This window comes from Haplochromis burtoni, unplaced genomic scaffold (genome assembly GCF_018398535.1).
Source record: "Haplochromis burtoni strain Fernald_Lab_line unplaced genomic scaffold, NCSU_Asbu1 Contig_125, whole genome shotgun sequence".
NCBI lineage: Eukaryota > Metazoa > Chordata > Actinopteri > Cichliformes > Cichlidae > Haplochromis > Haplochromis burtoni.
In genome coordinates this window covers 392,493-413,935 of record NW_024582486.1, presented here as the reverse complement: position 1 = coordinate 413,935, position 21,443 = coordinate 392,493, and the positions used below count along the sequence as shown (strand labels likewise).

General features: G+C 37.5%; 2 protein-coding genes across 2 annotated transcripts in view; one reads left to right on the top strand and one right to left on the bottom strand.

Annotated features, from left to right (window-relative positions):
- The window catches only part of necab3 (N-terminal EF-hand calcium binding protein 3), a 41,858-nt gene extending 28,394 nt beyond the window's left edge, over nucleotides 1-13,464 (bottom strand). Inside the window, exons 1-2 of the mRNA XM_042224023.1 lie at nucleotides 13,153-13,464; nucleotides 8,611-8,635 (exon numbers count right to left, since the gene is read on the bottom strand). Of these exons, the coding sequence (XP_042079957.1) occupies nucleotides 8,611-8,635; nucleotides 13,153-13,275 (148 nt within the window). The 5' untranslated portion in view covers nucleotides 13,276-13,464. The remainder of the gene's footprint in view (nucleotides 1-8,610; nucleotides 8,636-13,152) is intronic.
- Nucleotides 13,465-14,010: 546 nt separating this feature from the next.
- rbck1 (RanBP-type and C3HC4-type zinc finger containing 1) lies at nucleotides 14,011-21,377 on the top strand. Its single transcript, XM_005929746.3, has 12 exons — nucleotides 14,011-14,337; nucleotides 14,711-14,855; nucleotides 15,174-15,270; nucleotides 16,874-17,072; nucleotides 17,195-17,337; nucleotides 17,450-17,623; nucleotides 18,099-18,259; nucleotides 19,009-19,105; nucleotides 19,297-19,476; nucleotides 19,568-19,666; nucleotides 20,373-20,516; nucleotides 20,655-21,377. Exons 1-12 carry the CDS (start codon nucleotides 14,298-14,300, stop codon nucleotides 20,733-20,735), a joined length of 1,560 nt encoding a protein of 519 aa, XP_005929808.1. The 5' UTR covers nucleotides 14,011-14,297; the 3' UTR covers nucleotides 20,736-21,377.
- Nucleotides 21,378-21,443: the final 66 nt, after the last annotated feature.

Below are 21,443 nucleotides of genomic sequence, written 5' to 3'. Positions count from 1 at the left end.
TATCTATCTATCTATCTATCTATCTATCTATCTATCTATCTATCTATCTATCTATCTATCTATCTATCTATCTATCTATCTATCTATCTATCTATTATGGCTTGAATTGTTGATAAAGTAATAAGTCATATTTGAAAAGAATTGTCACTTATTTAAACATGTAAATATGACGCGTGTCTGTAAAAAGCAAAAAAACCAAAAACAAATATGAATGTTCTAACAGATAAAAACTAAATTCTAATACTATGCATACGTGTTTCACAAAATATAAATGTAAAAGCACTACAGATGGTGAGCACATTGAATTTTTTCTCATTCTGCTCAGACTAGTTAACAGTGAGCACAGATTTTTGTGACAATGCACAGGAAAATCAATAGCAGATGATAAATAGCTTGGTTGTCATCTGTGAAGAAGTGTTCCTTCGTGAGCCTATTATAAATCAGTCTGCAAGCACAGATTACACAGATCAGTCAGCAGTTAGCCTGCCAGAAAGAAGCTGCTAGATGTTTTTAAGTGCAGCTGAATAAATAGACTAGGCATATTTACCTAAAAAGGGAAGCAAAAGTATACTCGAAGGAGTTGGAGACATAATTAATCAATGCACCTGAGTAACATTACAATAAAGAATGATGAAATACAGCTAAGACAGTCATATGCACAAATAAGTATGGATATGAGGTTGGTAAATCCACCAAATAGACAGTTTTTTGCACAGAGAGTCATATCAGGGCAAAATCAGGGCAGCTACGAAACTCACACTTTCACACTTTTAAAATTTGGCTTCTAACCCCCTGAGTAATCAAACCCTGTCTATGCAAAGACAAGGCAAAAGGAGAGTGGTTTAATATGCCATTCCACTTGGTTGGCTCAGCAAAGCTGGCAATTCAAGGGCAAGCTGGAAGACCATCTGTTCAAGTGGACCCATACTGACACTGTTCAACATTACCTCTGACCAGAATGTGTAATGTGTTGGTCCAGACAACAAGCTGCTCTCGCCACTTTGGCCCACATTTTTTTTCGAATCAAAATCAAATCTTCTTTGTCACACAAAAAGTGTCTTTTGTTTTTTCCAGTCTCTTTCACTGCCTTTGTTTTCTCTGTCAAAATACAAAGAACTCTTACGTACTATAAATCATTTGGATCACCACACATGTACTAGTATCTTGGAAAATTTTTAATTCATATTAAAAATCACATTTTAGTTGATGTGCATGTTGAAAGAGTGATTGATGTTTTCTTGGTTAGAAAAAAAGCATGACATATTAAAAGCTGGCCTTCTTTTAATAGATTTTAATAGACATATGTGCTGTTCCACTTATATATACTTTATGTAATTTCCTTATAATTTGATGCCGTCTGTGCTCAGTATGTTGACCCAAAGACTGTAGATCCTGCCACATGTCACAGCGCTGTACTCGGAAAGATTCCTCTTCATGGAGTGCCAAACAAGACACACAGCAACAAGGATCAGCAGCAACACTTCTCCATTTGATTACCAATTGACAGCAAGTAGCAGTCTCCTCTGTTCATTTTGACATTTCTGGGTTAAATGTCTCTATCATAAAGGAAAAAACCCAGACAAATACACAAGCCTGAACATCATCATTTTTCAAAGGCTTTGAGTTGATGTCAATGACATCCTGACCCAGGGCACAGCACTACCTTGACTTTTTGACCTGTCTTAGGAGACATAAGGAGTATAAGTTGTAAAAACATGCAGATTTGCATGTTTACATTACAGCTATGTTTGCAGCATTAAATTAATTAAAAAATCCGTAATAATCCTGACAGAAGACATCAAAAGATTAAAAAAATATGTCTAAGCGTCAGGAAACATCTGGTTCCATCCTCATATCTGACACATCCATCTCCTCTGATGGATGTAAAGATGAGAACAGTGGATGCTGGAGCACTTATTTCTAAAATGGGAAATTCTTGTACAGCCAAGTGTTACTCTAAAATGATGTTGATCCTTTATGATACATTATACAGTTGCATTGTTTGCCTTGAGATCACTTAAAGAGCAGGAAGTATTGAAGGAAATGTCTTCTCTTCCCCTCCTCGTGGGAGAATAAACTATGTGAACTGCATTTTACATGAGTACATACAGTATAACCTAGTTTAAATTAGCATCTTTTTCACATTCCACTAAAATGAATGAAGTCTTCCAGCCATTAATCAGTGTTGAGTTTTATATAACAGAAAGGGGTGCTGTATAAAAGGCCCCAAAGTTCATATAATAGTTTTACTGGTGTTTATAAGTTTATATAAGTTCATGTAATGTTCCGTCTTCTGTCAATTTGGGCCAGCCCACCTTCTAGTGACATCATCCGGTTACAGGTGCACTAAAATGCCACTGACTTCCATTTGCTCTTTTCATCCTCTACAGTCCTATTAGATCAAATCAAATCAAATTCAAATTTTTGTCACGTACACAGTCATACACAGTACGATATGCAGTGAAATGCTTACACAACTGCTCGTGACCTAAAGAAAAAAAAAAGCCTATGAATAAGATAGGAAATAAATATGAAAAATTAAAAAGGGTAAATTGAACTAGGAAGGAATAAAATAAAATATAAAAATTAAAGTTAAAAATGAAATAACTGTACAACAACAGATTAGAATGAAGGGTAAATTTAACTGGGAAAGAATAAGATAAAATATATAAATTAAAGTTGAAAATAAAATAACTGTACAGCAAAATACACAAATACACAGTATAGAAATATATAAGAATGTATGAAGAAATATAAACATATATATACAATAACAGCAGCTGTACAAGTATTAAATGGAAATGAAGAAATATAATGACCAGTGTTGTGCAATCCACATTTGTAAGCGTCTTGTGCAGTGCAAATATGCTTAAAGTGATTTAGTGATGAAGTGATTCGATTAGATGACCACGCATCTAATCGAATTAGTGTAAACAAAGTCCAGAATGTCCAGTGTGTGTGTAAGAACCATATGTGTGGGTCAGTACTATGTGATGGTGTGATTGAGAGACCGTATCGCCTGCGGGAAGAAGCTCCTCCTCAGTCTCTCTATGTTGGTCTTCAGGGAGCGGAATCGCTTTCCTGACCTCAACAGAGAGAACAGTCCGTTGTTGGGATGGCTGAGGTCCTTCACGATCTTCCTGGCCTTGGTCCAGCACCGCCTGCTGTAGATTGAGTGCAGGTCAGGGAGCTCGGAGCGGATGGTGCACTCAGCTGACCGCACAACCCTCTGTAGAGCTCGTCTGTCCTGCATGGTGCTGTCCCCGAACCAGGTTGAGATGTTTCCCGTCAGGATGCTCTCTATGGTGCACGAGTAAAAGTTCCTGAGCACCTTGGAGTTCAGTTGGAAGTCTCTCAAGCGTCTGAGGTGGTAGAGACGCTGTCGGGCCTTTTTCATCACAGTGTTGATGTGACAGGACCATGACAGGTCCTGCGTGATGTGAACTCCGAGGTATTTGAAGCTGTCCACTCTCTCCACTGGGCACTCGTTGATGACAGGGGTCTGGTAGTTCCTCTCTTGCTTAGTGCTGAAGTCCACTATCAGCTCCTTTGTCTTACTGACGTTTAGAAGGAGGTTGTTCCTAGATCAGCTACAGTCTCTAGCTACTAAACATTCACAAACCAAGTATCAGCTGATGTCCTTAAATTAATAAATCACGCATGGCCCACTGGCATATACGGTGTCTAAGCAGATCTCCCTTCCTAAAAAACATGACTTCTGAGGCTTTGTAATGGTCATGTTTCCAGATAATGTGAAGTTAATGCGATTTTACAGCAGCCAGTCCAGAAACGCTTTCAGAGAACAAACTTTTAGAGAACAAACAATGACTTTGATGTTGAATAATTGAAACCACAGTCTGCAAAATGAATCACTGTCTGCGTGTTTTTTGTCCTGGTTTTAAAGAACACACGAGCTGCCTGAAACAGACAAAATACCTTCGATGCATTTTACATGAGGCATGATACTTTTAACTTTTTATTCGTGTAGTCAGGGTGTTTTTAAAATAAGACATTTCTGTTCAGAAAGTAAGGACAAAAAGACTACATGGAAACTATGCAAGGATTACAACTTGCTGACAAGGGAGAATCGTAAAAAGAATGGGCATTACCCGACCCGAACCCACACTCTAACCATTTATCACCGAAGCAGTTGTCAGTGCAGCTGTTTCATTTGAAAACAACAAATGTGTTGAACAGAGATGTGGAGGGGAATATTTGAAGCTGAGTGTGTAAAACAACCCTTTAAAGTGAACCAAAATTTAAATAGCCAAAGCCTCCATTTAACACTCCGTCGTAGAGAAAATTCCATTATAAAAGGAAGCGGCTTTAAATCATGCTGACGGTTGGGGCAAAAGCAATATGCATATATTGTTCTTCATTAGAAAGAAAAATCACTTAGGAGTTTCAAGATGTAAAAAAAACATGTTTCCAAAGAAAGAAAGTGCTGCTTTTTTTTTTTTTTAAAAAGCTAATGGGACACGGCCTGATCATATATAACCTTTTCTCTTTACTTTAGTTTATAAAAGTCAGATTACTATAACAAAGTGTTCACAAGGCAAGAGTAAACAAGAACATGAAAGTGAGTACGTCCTGTAAAGTAGGGCACAAAGTAGGGCACATTCATATCTTTCCAAAGGTTAGTCCCATTGCAGACTCTCCTAAGAGGTTTATAAATTCCCCATGAATGCATCACTTCAATAGCAACAAGCATTACGAGGAAAGATGGGTCTTGATTCCTTTTGGTAAACTTCTATGCACTAAAATGCCCGCATCGTTACAGATTCTGGTATTCTTAGCACAAATGCTCTACTTAGGATGTGTTCCACCTGGCCACCTGTGAGAAAGTCTAAAGCTGCTCTATATCTTCCATATTCCAACTTAAGTTGCTTTTAGAACAAACAACCTATTGATTCTCCACTTCAGTAATAACATAACGCTGACAGGTCTTATCCACCACAGAGCAGATGTTAGAAGAAAGATGAGGTTTCATCTTCAGTCATAACACTGCAAGTGTGATCTGCTGAATATGGAGAAATAACATTTTTTCATAAGAAAAGTTGGGGTTATTTAAATTATTCTTAGGATTTCATGCACATTGGTCTCAGAGTAGTCATTAAAAGCAGGATGCAGTTGCAGTATAAAACTTTTGAATCATGATTTTAACTTAAGTTAAAAACTATAAGATTTTTTTCTCTTATGGACCTTAATTTGGAATAGCTGTCTAAGCTATTCCAAATTAAGGTCCATAAATTATTCTTTTCAGGAGTAGTAATGGAGAGAAAGTTTTATTTATTTATATATATAGCTTCAAAGTCTTTACAGCATACTGTTTAACTAGGAGTAACTGCTTGAAATGTCAAGCTACTTTCGGATTTTGTTTTTCATTAAATCTGGTTTCTGTCTAACCAAAACGTGCCCAATATTCGGTCTCATTTTAGCTCTTTTTAACCATTTATTCTCATTTTCTATTATTCACTTCATATGCACAGAAACTAGTTTTTAACTTCCAGGAAAGATCATGGTGTGGGTTAAAATACACCTCAACTGTAAAAAAATACATAACGCATAGTATATAAAAATATACTATATAAAAGGTTGTATCAGCAGGTGTGATAGAAATACAATTGTTATACCATATGAGCTATGACACAAGACACTATATATAAGATATTGAATAATAATGTACATTTATTATACATCCAAGACAAAACTAAACATAAATTATAATATTGCTAATATTTTTTAGATATTTACACAGAGACATTCTAATAACTATTTCCTCAGGTTTATTATCCATCATTGTTACTATAACCATAGTAACACTTTATAAGTTTTACCAAGACAGGACGTGCTTAGTAACTACCACGTTTCTATTATTCAGTGCATTCTGACGGTGTCATCATATTATATTCTTTGCCTAATTCCAGTGGGATTTATATTTCAATTACTAATGAAAAATAACTAGCAGGGGTTGTAGGAGAGAATATTTTCTTTGAGTTTTTCTGTCATTATAACGAAACAGAGAATACATTTGGCTGGAAGCAACAGAACAATTCATAATGTCAAATTCCTGTCATAGGAGATTGTTAAGAGCTGCTGAGAAGTAATTGTTGTGTGGAGGTAGACCCTGTATACGCAATAATGTCCTACTGATGTGCACTTCTTCTTGATTTGCTTTGGCATGTTATTTCATCTGATGTTAGAAATAAATATATCTCTCTTACAGAGCAGTAAGGGTGCTGAACCTGCTGTACATGTGTTTTTTTCCTCAATCATAGGGCTCTGGTGACAATCTATATGCCAAAAAGCATTTGATTCTGTTAGATGAATGGTATTATTTTACATTATGGATGGAATTATCCTAGCCTATCCTATCCTATGCTATACTGTACTATATTGAAAACAATAAAATACATACAATAAAAATGAATATATACCCAAGACTATTCAATTGATTTCATTTCAAAAACAGAAGAAGATATTTGGAATTGAGGTAAAGAAAAAGAAAACCGAGTATGAGATGTTAACAGACAAGCAAAAGTTTACCTTTTGAACCTGATCATAGGTCAGACTAAATGTGCAGTCCTTAATGTTCAAAACCATTTAGTAAGTAGACATGTTTCTGATAACAAAAATGTTTGAATAAGTAACTCCCTTGAAAAAGTTAAATGTAAAAAAACTACATAAAGTAGAAATGCATTTCAGTCACAACTGAGATAGAAATTCATGATAATTTTAAAGAGCTCTTTAAAAACTGAAAAGCAAAGCATGAAAATTAAAGTAAGATAGGAAGCCAAAGGTCCTTTCATAATAACACAAGAGAAACGAGATACAGTGGTTAACAGCATGCTTACTCTCGAGGAGAATCTTTAGCTGGAAATTAGTCATTTGTTTGTTATTATAATATTTATCTAATTTCTCTACCAAGGCTGACTGTTGGAGGTCCTGCATCAAATTACCTCAACATCCATGACAAATTTATTTAGAGCTTGGACTCCAAACTCTAAGCTACTCCCTGATTATTGGGCAATAATCAGGGAGTAGCTTAAGAAAGGGATATGAAATAACTAGATTGACCTAATTTACAAAATATATATTACTGAGATGACTCCATTGGTCTCAATGTTCTGTTTATTTAAAAACACAAAAATGATTTAACAAAAAGAAACAAAGCTTTGTTGGAGCATAAAAAGAGGACAGTTCTTCTTCTTCTTCTTCTTCTTCTTCTTCTTATTATTATTATTATTATTATTTATGTTTTCACTTTTAGGGCCTAAAAAATGTAAATGCTGACCCATCAGAACTTTGCCTTTCCTAAAATTATCGATTGTGCACTTAATACATGCCAAGATGCATCCCAGTATGGTAGATGTTGATGTGAGCCAGTCTTTTTACGTATTTTCGTCTGTAAATAAATCTTAAATCTAAAAGCGTTCTCTCTTTGCACACTAAGAAATGCGTGCCTTCTGTTGCACTGGCAAAAGCAATCACAAAATAAAAATGGATCATTTTGTGCCTCAATGAAAAAAAGAAAAATTGCATCTGACACAATGACAAATATCAGTTTAGCAAAATCACAAAATATTTTTTCTCAACAAAACAAGTCTCTGGTGTAATTAATACAAGAGACATACACACATACAAGAGACACGGCAGCCGCTTTTGCAGTCATCTTTGTCTGTTTACTTAATTTATTAATAATCCCAGAGCAAATACTGCATAAGCTACAGCTTCACTTCAATCTAATTTCCTGAAAATTGCTCATGAAAACTATAATGAACCAATCTGAGGGGGAAGTCTGTACAACAAAAAGTAATTTCATTAAAATTAGCTGAATGCATTAAACATCACGCACCAATAATATTGATGCATTAATGCTGGAGTCTCCCGGGGCTACTGGCACAAATAACAACTACAGTAAGCGCTTGCAATGCTTATATCTTCTCACTGCCAAATTTTACAAACCCAAGGTGCCCTTAAGAGCCCTATACAGTGTGACGTAGGAGGCATCTACAGGTGCATTCACTGTGCATTCAGACCAAACTGATCCGGCTAACCGACAGTGAGTATGGAGCTACAGTATCATTGTGAAGTAGCACAGTTCTTGGTAGACTGTGCCATTCCCATGAGGTAAAATGAGTAAAACAAACAACTGATTATGACACAGACATAGGTATGTGTACAGATGTCCAACTCTTGAAATACGAAGTCTATCCTGTACGCATTTGGCAATAAATTTGTTGCTAGAAAAAATATCTTGGCTGCGGCTGTGTTAACATGACTCATAATAATTTGTAAACAGCACCCGCAGCACCCAAACAATGCAGTTTGACAGGAAGAAGCTTTATTTTGTGTGGCATGTTCTTCCAAGTTTGGGCTACAATCCAGAATCTCAGAATAATTTTAATTGGGTGGAAAAACTTATTCAAGCATGCAGAGGAAAGAAGATTCACTTGAAGAGTCATTCATGCAAATTCCCCCCCCCCCCCTTTTTTTTTCTCCATCCAGATTGTTTGGGGCATAATAACAAGGGGAAAGATGTGGAGAAATAACAAGCATGCATTGTGACAAATTATTCATCACCGAGCATATTATGTACTGTTTACTCACCGTTTTTGTCTGCTCTGCGGAAAATCTGGAAAACAAAAAGAGGGGGGAGAGGATGGTTTTTATTTCTAGCATAGGATCACTGAAGGGATTCTTGCAATAAGCAGGTGTAAATTATTAAGAATCATGGCAGTTTGTCAAAAACACAATAGGATGTTTAACGCCTGCGGTTCGTTTATCCTGGTGCACAGACTAGAAAGATGACAAGAAGAAGGACATTTACAAAGGCTGTTATACTCTGTATGAGTGAGTCATGTTAGGTTGAAAGCAAATTGATAGTGTCAGTTCTAAAATAGGTTGAACAATTATCATTCTAAAGTAAACAGTCATTTACTTCAGAAGTGATAATTGTACGGTAACACCACACTATGTTTATCGTCTATTTGTTTGACTCACTGATGCTTTTTCATTAATTTCTTAGGAGGGCCAATATGGTAGGTAGTAAGAAGGATAATCATTTGCTATATGTATTATACACAATTTTGTTAAATATACAGTATGCAATAATATGCAAGAGTAACAGTAAGTCACAAATAATGGGGACTCCAAACACTGATCCACTTGCAGCTTATTTTCTCTGGCATGCAGCTTTGTCTGCAAACAACACAGAAGTCCACCTTTCACTAAATCATTTTTTCACTATGAGCATCTGAACATTTGACAGCAGGAAAAGCAGAAACAAAGCCCTGCTCCTGCATTAGTTTACTGTTTTGCTTACTTCAACATAGCCATCGTATCAGTTTTATAACGCGGTAACAATGTTCGTTTGAAGCCATTTCATGGATTATCAGTCTAATCACAACGATGCTGCGCTGTATATAAACAATGCTGTGTAATCTTAATAGATTTGGCTTCCTCCATTCTGTTCCCCGTGGGGGACTCTCATGTACAAAACTGGCTTGAATTAACAGTAGCGGATGGAGCACTTACGTCAGTTGTATTATTTAATACACCAATGATGACTATACGAAGACAAAACTATGACTGCACACACCACATCACTCAGCTGCAGCAAAAAACACCAAAACAAATACAGATTTTGTTTTATATATATATATATATATATATCTATATCTATATATATATATCTATATCTATATCTATATATATATATCTATATATATATCTATATCTATATCTATATATATATATATATATATAACTGGTCTGTGTTTGATAGTAGTTACTGTTATAATTGTTATGGAGTTTAAAAAAAGATAGAATCTTCTTGTTTTTAGCTGAGTTTTGAACCACCAGTAATGACAACTTATAAAAAGCCCACTTCTCAAGCTGAAAAAAACACCCATCAGATAAAATCAACAGTATAGATTATTCACTAAAAGTAGAAAAATCACTAAAACTGAGGAAAGCCATTTGTTTTCTGACACGCAAAAGACAAATGTCCACACAACAGGATAAAGCTCAGGGTTGATCCTGTAAAGCCTGTGCGACTGCTTTGAGAAAAAGAGTTGCTTTTTGGTCAACATGTAAAAATCTACTTGTTTCATTTCTTTTTTCTTTAGCTCAGTGAAAACATTATTGTCCAGAAAATAGAAAGTGGACTGTTTGGCTTCACCAAACAACATAAAATAGAAGCAAAACAGAAAGCTATACCAACACACCATCAATAAATAACAGCGGTAAAACAGGGCTTTAGATCTAGATTTAAAGATCACAGCCACAACACAGCGACTAAAGTAACTATTGTGAAGGCTAAATATATTTTTCAAAGCGTTTGAATACACAATCAAATAAAACTCAAGTCTACTGTGCACTGAGATGTGTGTCTTGAAAATATGAACATGAAACTTAGATTTTTAAACCAATTTTAGTTTAATCTGTGCACTATAATAAGAATTTCACAAATATTAATGCAGCCACACAAACAAACATATATGTGCATTTGTAGCTGTGTGCAGCTTGGTTGTCATTCAGGTGAGCAGAAAACAATAGCTTCATTAAGCGAGTTTGAATGCAAGATCTGCAATGAAAACAACAGATTGGTAATTTGTTCTCTTTTATTGATTCTCTTTCACTCCCTGAGACATTTATGTCCAGTGTTAAGCAGCACAACTGCCGTGCTCATTGGTTTTGACCTACTGTTTATTAATCCTGCAGAATCTGGTCCTCGTTTTAATTTGCTATAGGTCAACAAGCTCAAGGTTTGCACTTGTGCCCTCAGTGTGTCTGTCTGTCTCTCCACTGCTTCAATCCTGACTTATAACAAGAGCCGGGTCATAACGACTCACTTCACGAAACACTGGCTGCTCTATTTTTGATTCCTCATCCTATTAAAAGCAACATTGCACTTGGATTGCACATAGAAAGGACAATCAGAACACTCTACTTATCTTACATGAATACAAATTTGATGTTGTACCGGCTTTAGGGTTCTGTCACTGCACAATCTCAGTCAGCAGCTTGTTCTTTTTCACTTTGGCACTGTGACCCATCTAGCCAACATTTTCCACTCCTCCTCTATTCCAGGAAGATCAGGTATAGCGTTAAATGTGTTTGTTGTTTGGCTGTGGCTTTTGACTCTCCGGTGTCAGGAGACGATAATGCATCATTTACAGCAAGCCCAGGAAAGGTCAGACCTGCTTCCCATTGTGTTGCTGTTCTGATGTCATGGTGGAGGGTATTAAGACGGTGGGTTATCTCAGGCTCTGCTTTCACACCACTTGGTACAATGCTTAATAAAAAAGACATAACATCACCAAAACAACCCTAATAAATATGCTTTGTTGTTAGTAAATGCCAGATGATTTACTTTCTGTGACAATCCAAAATATTATATTTTTCTTTCTCAGTAGCAGCAAAAGAAGAGAAGAAGCAGAAATAAGTGCCAGGAATCAAGAAAGCCTAAGAAAAGCAGGCCTGCTGCATTCACAAAACAAAGACTCTAAGAAGAGTAGCCAACAATGTAAATGATGAAACAGCCTCATACAACCCTAGCACAATCAGTCACTTTTAAAGGTTTGCTTTTTCTTTGATTTGTTGCAATCTTTGCATCTCTAATGTTAGTGACTGGCTCAGTATCCTGCAATTGATGCACTGATGTGCAGATCTGTCTGCAAATTAAAGCTTATATGTTGCATGCAAAACCAAGCAACGTGCTTTTATAATAAATCAGTTTAATTGTTACAAGCAATTACAAAATGTTCTGAATCAATTAGCATTTAGTCATTAATCCCCTGTCATTCTGTTGTGTATGTCTCGTAACCACTTGAAAATCAGTAGGTAGCACTGCAATAACAAAGGATTCACATTACTCGCTTTTACTTTAGGAACACAAAATCTTTATGCAGACTTAAACCTGTACTAATGGAAATGTCAAACCAACACAAAAGATTAAAATTCTTAAAATCTCTCAGCTGTCCCAGGGGAATATTTGGTCAATCTACAGCTAGGAATGTTTCCAGTCTTGGAACATGGTGCTTCTGCACCAAATAAAGGTGGAAAGCAATAAAAAGAAAGAATCAGGAGAAAAATGCAATGCACAGAGCAACATGGCACTTAAATTCAAGACAGCATGTCCGTTTCTGACTGAGACTGATTATTATTGTATTCAGTACTGTCTCCTACACACAGTGTTTTAAACAATTTAAGCATAATTATATTTTGAGCATAGAACCGTCAAGCTGAATGGTCTTTTTTGTGTGTTAGTGCTCAGTCAACAGAAAAGCTCAAGGCCGAAGACTGAATATGAGAAGCACTTCAATCACATACCCCATTCAGGGACAGTGCACACTTTTAAATAGACATTTCTGCAAAAGTAATGTCCTTGTCTACACAAGGTTGTAGTCAAAGGGAAATGGAAAGCTTCAAGCTAGTGAGAGCTCAGATTTGGAAACATCACTGGTCTGCTAACCTCTAACAAGATGACAAGCTGGATGGTGGTTTCTATGGCAGCATTGCAGGTTAATAAGGCTGTTACTGTTTTGAGCACAACTTAGGGTAAGCTGCGCATTATAAATCATAGCACCATTTTTGAGTTGATCACTTAGTTTGTTTGTTTGTTTAATACATATATATTGAATAGGTTCACTGTTATGCACGTATTGCCTCTGAAAGCCCAGAAGTGTTTGCATCTGTGCGTAACAAAAAGAGGAGAACCCCCAGCAGTCCCTAAACCTGTCAGACTGGGGGCTTAATTTATCATGCAGAGACAGCAGCTGCAGCTGCAGCTTTTCCTACTTTCCTACGCACACGCGCGTACATGGCGAGGCGCACACCACACAACATCTGATAAACAATACTGTAACGATGCAGTTTTCATTTCCACTAAATTCTCTAGAAAGTAATAAGTAAATAAGGGGGAGAGAGAAAAAACATTTAAATTTGCAGCACTATATCAACTCAGACCAGATCTTTTCTTTTCTTTTTTCTTTTTTTTTTCATTCAATCTAATATTATTTGAACAATGAATATATTTAGATTTACAGTTAATATAGAAATACAAGAAAAATGAATGAAAAGCAAAAGCGTCAACAATGTGTTGCATCAGTAACACTAATACATGAGTAAGAGAGCGGATCCACTCACATCATGAAAAATAGTAAGCCCCTGTCCGGCATTGTGCGGCGGCTGCTGTTGCTGCTGAGCCCGAAGATGCTTCTGTTTGGCCGACTGCAGGCACATAGTGATCATCTCTGTACAAGCCAGCATCTTCGACCGCAACGAAACACGTCTAAATCAAACTGTTGAAGTCTAGAAGGCTAAAGTAAAATGAAGATGTTGCTATGGACGAGATTAGGGCTCCAGGTGCGAGAGATGACAAGTGCAAGCAGGCAGGCGGGGACTCGGGGACGCTCTGCAACTTTGTGGTGCGCAGCTGAACAGACCCGCCAGCCCCTCCTGCTGGAGCCGCTGTGATTGGCTCGTTTATCAGCATCTGGATTAAACTGATCATCACTAAAGCTTCTTATCTTCCCATAACCCTTTGTATATCTTTTTATTTTTTCGGTTTGAACGCAAAGACACAGTATTAAAACTAGAGCTGCAATATACGACCAACTTGCCCTCGGAGTGCTCATTCATCGCCAGAGATCTTAATACTGATAAAAAGGACTTATTTTAAAGGGCTTCCATTGTTCTTAAGTTAAATATACAGCGAATGTAATTAATCTGAATTAAATATTAGGTCCAAAGTTGTAAAACCTGAATGTTAAAATGAGTTCAGCCTTTGACATACACTGCCATCTGCTGGATGCGAGAAGTCACTATTTCAGATGGGGTTTTTTTTGTTGTTGTTTTTTAAAGGGGGTGAATTTATAATTATATTTCATGCATCGGCTGTTATTTATTTTTGGACTTATTCGTGTGGTTTTTAGTTTTAAAATAATGCATTTAACTGATTTAGAGAGGAACAAAAAAGTGTCAACGAGGGGTGGAGCGAAATAAATTCCAAAGCGATCCTTTAAAAATATCTCTTCCTGAGCGTGAGTCAGTTTCACTTTCCGTTCTACCTGACAGGGACTGAGAAGTGAGAAAGCGACGCTAGAGTGGTACTTCTGACTTCTACTTGGCTCTCTTTGGCCCTATAGCTGCCTTTCTTAACCTTAAGACGAACTTGGAAAGGCTCTGTCGGATGAGGACTGAGGAAGTAGTGCCTGAAATAGTTTTAAAGGCAGCTGTGTTTCGTTACAGCTGCCAAGCAGCTTAATAATTTTATTACCTCCCGTGTAGCAATGGCTTCAGAGGTGGCACCGAGGGTCGATCTGACTGAGGGTAAGCAGCTCAATTAACTTTCGATTTTGTTATGAAGACTCCAAATACTTCTTGACAACTACGTTTTATAAGATCTCAGAGCTGTCCTAGTAAAACAGAAAGCGTTTTGTGTGTGTCACTGCTTGCTATCGATTTCTTAGTGTAGAGATTGTGAAAGTGTCACTGTTGTTTTGGTAAGACTCAACGCTTTATATTGTCAAAATCAACAGAAAAGCCACTATCAATTTCGTAATGTTCATTTACCATTGCTACGTACGTGTATGTTGGCATAGAGGATAGAAAGAAATCAATTGATAATACGAAGAATTAAAGAAAAACGAGTTATGCTGACAATAAGTCACGTGACGCCCCTCTTCCTTTGCTCGCGATGAAGCGGAGGAGCTTGCCCGGTCTCTGACTGAAGCCCTCAGCAGCGGGGACTCTGAAGAAGCAGCTAAACTGTGCCAGAGGCTGACTCAGCTCTCCGTCCGGGTGTCAGTCAACATCAACAGTCAGATCTACCCCCAGGAATCCATAAGGTGGGACACAGCAGTGTGTGGGGATATGCCTGTGTGTACTTCCCTGTTTCTTAAAATGCCTCCATGACAGTAATACCACAGACGCTGCTGTTTATGGGGGAAGAGTTCCCCTTTTTATTTTTAGATCTCTGTTTTAATTTGGAAGCATGCAATGTAAACAAGAATTAAAAGTGCCAAAAAAACAAAACATATGCATATATGACTGTTTGTCTGTGGTTACATGCTGGAAATACCAAAATAAGAACACGAATGAATGGACATGAATGTTCAAGTGAAAATAGTAGAGGGCTGACATGTTCTGTTGTTCCTGTTCTACAGGTTGAAGGTTGGAGTGGAGGATGGACAGTCAGAAGTCAATATCCCTGTGATTCTTGAGGTTGCTACTGGCATGACAATTGCACAATTAAAAGACAAGGTACTGATGTGAAAGCATACGCAACACAAGAGGCAATTTTCTTCTGTTCTTTTATTATTATTATTTTTTACGTAAATATTTTCTTACCAACCTATGATACATTACACATATAAAACCTAAAATGGAGCTGAGCTATGATCTATTAAAGGCTACTTGTGAAGTTTTCTTGTAACCAAAAATATTCATGCACCACTCATAATAATGCAGTGAGTGTATCATGGAGTGTATCATTTGTCAGTAAAGCCTTGCCCCTAAATGCAATTCAGTATTGTTTATATCAGTGTTTATCAGCAAGCAGTCTTTTCTATTTTTATTTTAAATTCAGCTTTATTTCAGACTTCGTGTCCAAAGTGAGTTTGCTCATTTCAATTTTAGTCTCGTTTTTAGAAGTTTCACTGTTAGTTTTACTGTTTTATTGTCTAGCACGTATACACTAAAGGTAAAAGTTAGGAAAGTCATTATAAGTATTATAAAGATTGTAAGTATCCTATTACCTTAAAAACACAAAACGTTTTTCAAACAGTTGACTCATTCTTGTAGATATCCAAAGTCTTAATAAACATCTTCATCAAAGTCTCCTCAGCCAAGCTGTGATAACAAATTTTTTGTTACGGTTTGGAGGAGGACTCAAGCGCAGGACTCCGGTTCTGATGCTCACAAGAAGGATTTATTTACAATTCACCTGGTGTATATACAAGAAGGTGCGGGGGGTGCTATATACAGCTGAGTGAGGGAAGAAGGGGTCTCCAGGGAAGTCCAGGGGGGAAGCACGCGTTCTTCAGATCATCCACACAAACGATCACAGGCTCACACTCCGACACTGCCACACAGAAATCACACAGGGGAAAATCCAGGAAGCTCTGTAGGCAGGGAGTCAGGGTTAAGTACGACACACAAAGGAAAATACTCTTAACTAGACTTGCTGTAGCTTGGCTTCACTAACGCATGGTAGACAACGATCCAGCGATGAACAGCAGTCGCCTCCTGGTTTAACTGCTGATCGTCTTAATGAGACCCAGGTGTCTTATCTGTCGAGGGCCTGGGCCAAGGGCGTGAACCCACAGTGAGTTTCGCGCCGGCGAGAGAGAGAGAGAGAGAGAGAGCTGATCAGCGTGCAGCTGATCCGCCTGGCCGTGACATTTTTACCAAACGAATAAATACTAAAACTAAGGATGTTTCCTCTTTTCTATTTTTTATTTCATTTGAGTTCATGTTCCAAGTTCACAAAATCATTTCAGTTGGTTTTATTTTTCCAAAGTCTAGTATGTATTATTTTTTTTAAATGTTAGTTAGGTAAAAGTTTTTTCACATCTAGTTTTAGTTTTCAGTTTGGTGTTAGTTAACTATAGTAACCTTACCACATACACACAGTAGCAAAGTTGTGCACCGATTCATACAAAAACAGCCCCACAGTGCTACAAGAGATCAAAACCCTCCTGACCATTCTTGATGTCTTCTATGCATTAAAGTGTTTATTACTCTTTAGGAAGTGGTAGTACACCAGCTGGCTTATGTTATTGTCTTTAAAGTTTCACTGCATTTTGTTAAGCCACATTGAAATTCCAGTGGACGAGTTACTTTTTCTTTTCTTTTATATTCAAAGATCAGCCAAGATTTTGGGTTCCACCCACTGCTGCAGCGCTGGGTGATTGGGAAGCGGCTAGCTCAGGACCAGGAAACATTATATAGCCATGGGATTCGAAATAGTGGAGACCAGGCTTTCCTGTTTATCAGGTCTGCCCATGCTGCTCATCTCACACGGCATCAGCACAACCTGGACCAGGAGCAACAACGTATAGATGGTAAGTAGTAAACAGTTGTCTTACCTTTTGAATGATAAGAAGAAGTGCTTTGGCTATGATAAATACAGACAGCAAAGTATGCCGTAACACTGAAGTTTTATACAATTAAAATATATTATTAGGTATCATGGAGTCGATGCAATCACTGCAGCTGTTTCCCAGAGGTCTGGATGGAGGTGGTGGTGAGAAGATAGTTCCTCCTCCTCTTCCTCCTAGAGCCCAAACTGCTACTGTACCCAAGCCTCCTGTGGCACCTAAACCTCAGGTCAGAACACAACTAGACCCTGCTTTAGCAATGGGCCTGCACGTATAATTGTTTAAATACAGTAGTGCATGTTTTAGAGATGTATAAACATTGTATGTCTTTGTGCATGCAGTTGGGATGGGCCTGTTCAGTGTGTACATATCTGAACAAGCCAACACGTCCTGGCTGTGAGATGTGCGGAGGGGAACGGCCAGCAGAATACACTGTGCCTGACATCTACCAGCCAGATGAGGAGGAGATTAAGAGGATCCAGCAGGAAACACTTGCCATGATGCAGTACGAACAGGTAAAAGTGCTGCTTGTTAAAAAACAGCTAAAATTAAATCCTTTTAACACGGTCTCACATTTATGTGTGAAATAACCCTAATCACCTGGGGTCATGGGAAAACCTGAAATATTATAGGAAATAAGATTTGTGCTTGACAGGTTTTAAAGAAAAATTTAATGTTTATATTAAAACATCGGTATATTTGTTATAAAAGAAACAGACAGAAAGAAAGAGAAAAACCATCAGTTTAATTAACTCATTAAATCTTGTTTTTGTGTCACTTTTTTGTTTAAATTCCACATTTTAAACTACGCATTATTCCTAGATGATTTGCCACACATTACCATTAAAGAATAATGAGAGCGGACTTTCGGGCCACAATAAAACTTCTCAGCTTTCACTTTCTATCTTCGGGAAAAGCTAAATTACTATGTTTGTAATGAGTCATGCAGTTTATCTGAACCTCTGCTGCGCATGCTACTCTGTGATAAAGGCTCAGCGGATGGAACGAGAAGAGAACTATTTGCACTTGTTGGCAACAGAAGAACAGAACCTTATCCCAAATGCCAACGAGGCAGATTGTCCAATTTGCTTCAGTAATCTGCAGCCAGGAGAGGGCATCGTGCTCAGAGAATGTCTCCATACCTTCTGCAGGTATGACAGAAAATAGCTTTGTAACATGACAGAAAAATGATCAAATTCTGTCTGCTTTCTTGGTCACTTTCTGATTAGCTAACATTGACCTTTACACCACCCATACCATATCCCAACTTCCCTGCTGCTAGACCTTCGCAATAACGTCCTTTACCAAAGTGCATCTAATGTCATCATCAATTTGATGCCTGTACAAATCTAGCCATTGCATTTACTACTGTTACTACTAACTGTACAGTGGAGTTACATGACACACTTGACTTACAACTGACTTTTGAAAAAGAGCCTTTATTTAAAAACAAAACAAAACAGAAAAGATTTGGCATTTTAGTAGTATGAGTCAGAGGGGAAATATGCAGGAAATGGTCTGGGGGAGAACTAGGCCCCTGCAATAGTCTTTCTCATATGGGCTGCCAGCTCGGCAAGATGGGCTACAGTGGTGAGTTTTCTTGCATGTACTGCCTGGTTCACTCACAACATTTCAGTGGGATTTAAATCTTTAGCTAATTTATTCTGTACCCCTCAAGCATCTTTTTGAACCATGTCTTGGTGCAAGTCTTGTTTTAGACCCGAAACACCTTCTTCTCCTAGAATTTTAACTACATGTGTCATTTTTTTGTGTATATCAACTTTATGCATATGCAGTGTTTCATATGTATGCTCGTTTTGAATAATAAGAGTCAGTGTATGCAAAATGTGCATTGTGCTTAATATTTTATGTATATAATGACGTGTATGTGATTACTCAGGGAGTGTCTAAAAGGGACAATAGTAAACAGTCAAGATGCTGAGGTGTCCTGTCCTGACAACTGTGACAGCAAATTACTGGACCGAGAGATCAAAGAGGTGAGTGTAAGCCACGGGGACACAACTTTAACCTTCACATGGTCTATGTTTGACAGTCATACATCACCTTTCCCAAAAAATAACACAGACAATAACTTTAAGAGAAGCAAATATGTTGACAGCCACACAGTATGTAATCTCTTACTCTTCATATGTCTCTGTTATTGTTTATGGTATAATCCTGGGTCCAGCTGCTCACGGAAGAGGAACACCAGCGGTTTCTGGAGTTGCGTCTGAGCATTGCAGAGAGCCGCTCAGAGCACAGCTTCCACTGTCAGACTCCCAACTGTCGTGGGTGGTGCATCTATGAGGATGAAGTCAATGAATTTCACTGTGAACTCTGCGACGAAACCAACTGCATTCTCTGCAGGGTACCTTTGTTACGTTAATACCTTAACTGAACAAAGTTTCATTTCGTGTAATAGAGAGGGCACCAGATGTAAAGGACGTATATTTTTTCAGGCCATCCACAAAGACATGAATTGCAAGGACTACCAGGATGACCTGCGTGTAAGAGCAGAGAATGATGAAGCAGCTCAGAAAACTAAACAGATGCTGGAGGTAAGTCAACTTTAAAGTGCTTTGTTAATTACCCTGAACAGTGAAAATCTATGAATGCTGGCAAAGCAAAGCAATGTGGATCAAGAAGCAGAACACAAATGACATTACAAACAAAATAATACATTGTCTCTTATCAAGGACTATAATTTTTCTCTTATCCAGAGTGAAATAAACCAAATAGGCAATTTTGTAGAATCTTAACCCTGTAAAATAAATCATAGAACAATCAGTCATTTTTTTTTACAATTAAATGTTCTTTCACTAATGGCTGCTTAAGGAGGCAGTTTCCAAATCCTCAGGTGTATCTTAGACTAGTGTCGTTATTAAGGGTGAAGCAAGCTTTGGGAAGCCTTTGTTTCTCTGTGGCGGAAACAAGGGCTGTGGTGATCTGTTGCACTCTTAACACCTTCTGTCTAATAACCTTGTGGTATTCAACACATGCTGTAAATGTATCTGTTCTGTTTAGTTGCATGCAGTGGCTAGGTCCATCTTTTATATGCAGGCTATGGCAAGGATTTAGGCATTGGATTGATACGGGGCTTTACTTTATGGAATACAGCAAAGTTAGATCATCATATTATATTCAGATTTTGAGTCAAGTGGATAAATTGTATTATGTTGATGTTTTTCTGCACTTTTTAAAATCACCCTCTCAGGCATTTTTCTCTATGGCTACTTCACACTGTTTCACTGTATTCAACTACAGAGCCTGCTGCAGAATGGGGAAGCCATGAAATGCCCACGGTGTGACATCATTGTCCAGAAAAAAGATGGATGTGACTGGATCTGCTGCTTGATGTGCAAAACAGAAATCTGTTGGGTCACTAAACAAGCTCGATGGGGCCCAAATGTAAATAAATAAATAAATAATAAAAAAATAAAAAAAATAATATATATATATGCATTAAGATAGATAAACATATTCAGAAAGGTTTCTCTATTGTGTGTCTGAGACATGGTTCTCATTTCTTTCTTTTCTTTTTTACAGGGCAGCGGTGACATAACTGGTGGATGTAGATGTCGAGTCAATAATCAGCCCTGTCATCCTAACTGCCAAAACTGTCACTGAGGGAAGAACACTAATGAACTCATATTAGAACCTCCAGTGAAAGCGATTACACTGTCTGGATAAATTCAAACCACATCTCGTGCTCAGATCTCCGATTTAATGGTAGTTTGATTTATTTCACCCTCTCTTTCACTGGTATATGGACAAAACTCATCATCTATCTTGCTTGCAATGCATCCAGGTGTATTAAAAACTGTTGTTAGTACAGTGTGAGGGGGAAAACAGTTATACTTGGAGTTTTTTTGCCACAATACCTTCTTATCTCTAGCTATTGCTTTCTTCTAGTTCAATGAGCCAATTGTGATACTATTTACTTGAGTTTGGATTCGACTCAGAATTTATCAGAACACGCATACTGAGGTAACATTTTACTTTTCTGAGCAAAGATGCAAAAGGTCTTGTGCTTATACAGTATATAATATTAGCACTCCAAAGATGACGGTGCATGATAAGGGCTTTCTTGTTTATTTTGTCTATAAAGTCTGATGATAAATAGCAATATTTTTCATTAATTTATTTTACAACTAAGAATTTTATCTATCAAACACCAGGGCAGTTGTGGTTATAAGTACTATTAAGGTCTTACCAATATAAATGGTCAGCACTTTCTGTTTAAAGTTACTGTTTTTGTTTGATATGTTATTAAAATAAATGGCTGGTTATGGGATTGTTCAGTCGACAAATCAGACTTTTTTTTTTGTTTACATT

Coding starts and splice junctions, on each gene's coding strand:
- rbck1 (XM_005929746.3), top strand. CDS start 14,298: ATGGCTTCAGAGGTGGCACCGAGGGTCGATCTGACTGAGG. Junction 19,106..19,296: donor TGGACCGAGAGATCAAAGAG/GTGAGTGTAAGC, acceptor TCCTGGGTCCAG/CTGCTCACGGAAGAGGAACA. Junction 19,477..19,567: donor CCAACTGCATTCTCTGCAGG/GTACCTTTGTTA, acceptor ATATTTTTTCAG/GCCATCCACAAAGACATGAA.